Source organism: Austrofundulus limnaeus, unplaced genomic scaffold, assembly GCF_001266775.1.
Source record: "Austrofundulus limnaeus strain Quisiro unplaced genomic scaffold, Austrofundulus_limnaeus-1.0 Scaffold85, whole genome shotgun sequence".
Taxonomy (NCBI): domain Eukaryota; kingdom Metazoa; phylum Chordata; class Actinopteri; order Cyprinodontiformes; family Rivulidae; genus Austrofundulus; species Austrofundulus limnaeus.
This window is the reverse complement of record NW_013952487.1, coordinates 749,282-751,233: the sequence shown is the minus strand read 5'-3', so window position 1 is coordinate 751,233 and position 1,952 is coordinate 749,282. Positions and strand designations below refer to the sequence as shown.

The 1,952-nt window shown below is 38.6% G+C and overlaps 1 protein-coding gene across 1 annotated transcript in view; it reads left to right on the top strand.

The window, feature by feature from the left end:
• Positions 1 to 41: 41 nt before the first annotated feature.
• The window catches only part of LOC106519973 (microsomal glutathione S-transferase 1), a 4,205-nt gene continuing 2,294 nt past the window's right edge, over positions 42 to 1,952 (top strand). Inside the window, exons 1-2 of the mRNA XM_014011850.1 lie at positions 42 to 219; positions 534 to 625. Of these exons, the coding sequence (XP_013867304.1) occupies positions 103 to 219; positions 534 to 625 (209 nt within the window). The 5' untranslated portion in view covers positions 42 to 102. The remainder of the gene's footprint in view (positions 220 to 533; positions 626 to 1,952) is intronic.

The following is a 1,952-nucleotide window of genomic DNA, read 5'->3' as shown; positions in this document are numbered from 1 at the left end:
AAATAAATCTGTTTTTATTTCTTATAAAAAGCTAAATAAAACAAAAATATTGGTGGTAATTTTTGACTGTGTAACTTTACAAACTCCATAGAACCAGTAAAAATGGCCCAGCTGATGGAAAACGAGGTCTTCATGGCCTTCGCCACCTACGCTGCCATCGTCACCCTGAAGATGATGCTGATGGGGCCGATCACTTCATACTTCCGGATCACTCGAGGGGTGAGTGACTCAGGACTCGTCCAAACATCATGTTTGTTTTGTTTTAAAGTTTGTTTCTAAAGTTTACCAGGAAGATGAGATCAGTCAGAAGAACTGTTGGGTCTGTGAACCAGTCTGTCCTGTCTCTGCATGTCGAGGCCCAACTACAGTTTGTGTTTGTGTGCATTATTTAAATAGCTTGAACCTTCCAGGAGCATTCCTTCATGCTGGGTTCAAATGAATAAAGCAGACCCCCTCCCATCCGGGTCCGCTGACTGGAATCTCTGGTATGCAGACAATATCCAAGTTTTAACTTTGTGCACTTTTTTTTCTAGTCTTTCAGCAATGAGGAAGATGTTGCCAGAAAGTCTGATGAGGAGAAGAAGAAGCTGCTGAAAAGTCATCCAGATGTGGAACGAGCTCAGCGGTAAGAAAACGTAATTGCAGCTGCTGTTTGACAAAAAAACTGATTATTTTATTCAATTCAAAAGGAATAAAACACTTTTTAGCACAAAATTCCGAACTTTAACCACTTTTTGACAGTTTTATTTACAAACTTACATTTAAAGGATTAATTTGGTTATTAAAATGTCCTTTTTTATGAGTAACCAATAAGATCCCAGTTTATCKGCAGGTTTTTAATAAATTAGTTTAAATTAGTTTAAAGGTTTGTCTGAGGAGTGAGTTTTAACAAACATTAACCAGCAGCTTTATTTAATCAGTAACTTGATGCAATAACATGTCAGAAAGTTTTCTCTGCAGACGTTTGACTGAAAGGTCAAACCTGTTTGATTTTCTTCACTCATTTATTCCTGAAAATAAAAACCAACTATTTAATGTTTACTTTCTGAAACTGTTTATTTATTTAATGTCAAAGTTTTGAACTGATCTKTGCTCAGAGTTGAGGATGACTTTAAGCTACTACATCAARTTTTAGCTCTAAATTTTAATCTGGACTCCAGGTTTTTTGAAAGTCGTCTCGTGTCCAAAAAGTCCAACCTTCATGTTTTCAGCTTCAGGTTTTCCTCTCAGGCTGGTTTTTGATGGTTTCCAGTGATCGTAGAAGGCTGGGCAGCATGAAGCTGAGACCAGGACCTGTTCAGTTTGAGTCCACATCGCTCCACTGATCTTCTCCAGATCTGCTTTGACTTTTCCATGAGAATCAGACTGATCAKATCCTGACAAATATCTGGAGCTGGTTGGTGTTGATCTCCTTCTYTTGGCTCCATTCAGGAAGTGATTCTTGTGGAACGTGTTACAGAACATGTCTGGACTTAAATCCTCCTCAGCAGCTGCATGATGACAGCGTTTTGGCTTCAGCTGCTGTTTGTAGGAATGAGATCATAAACCTGAGTGTAACRTGACACCTGAAACCTCCTGTGGTTTAAAACTTTTTTTCTGTGAATTGCTTCAATTTTCTCTCAAACCATCTGTCTTCTGTGTAAAACTTGGACGTCTCCGTCCTCAGAGTGTCTGAGTTGAGGAGTTGGTTCCGCTCTGTTGGTGCTTTTTGTATGAAGGTTCAGGATCGTCTGTTGGACCTCTCAGCCTCCGGGAGAACCAGTTTCTGTCTGACAAAACCGGTTATTAGAAGAATCAGATGATTAAAGTTTGAGTCTTAAAAAGAAACAACCTTTGGATTTTTACTTTTTCCTCTGTAAATACAGCGGGTAAAATAAGTATTGAACACGTCACCATTTTTCTCAGTAAATATATTACTAGAGGTGCTAATGACATGAAATTTTCACCAGATG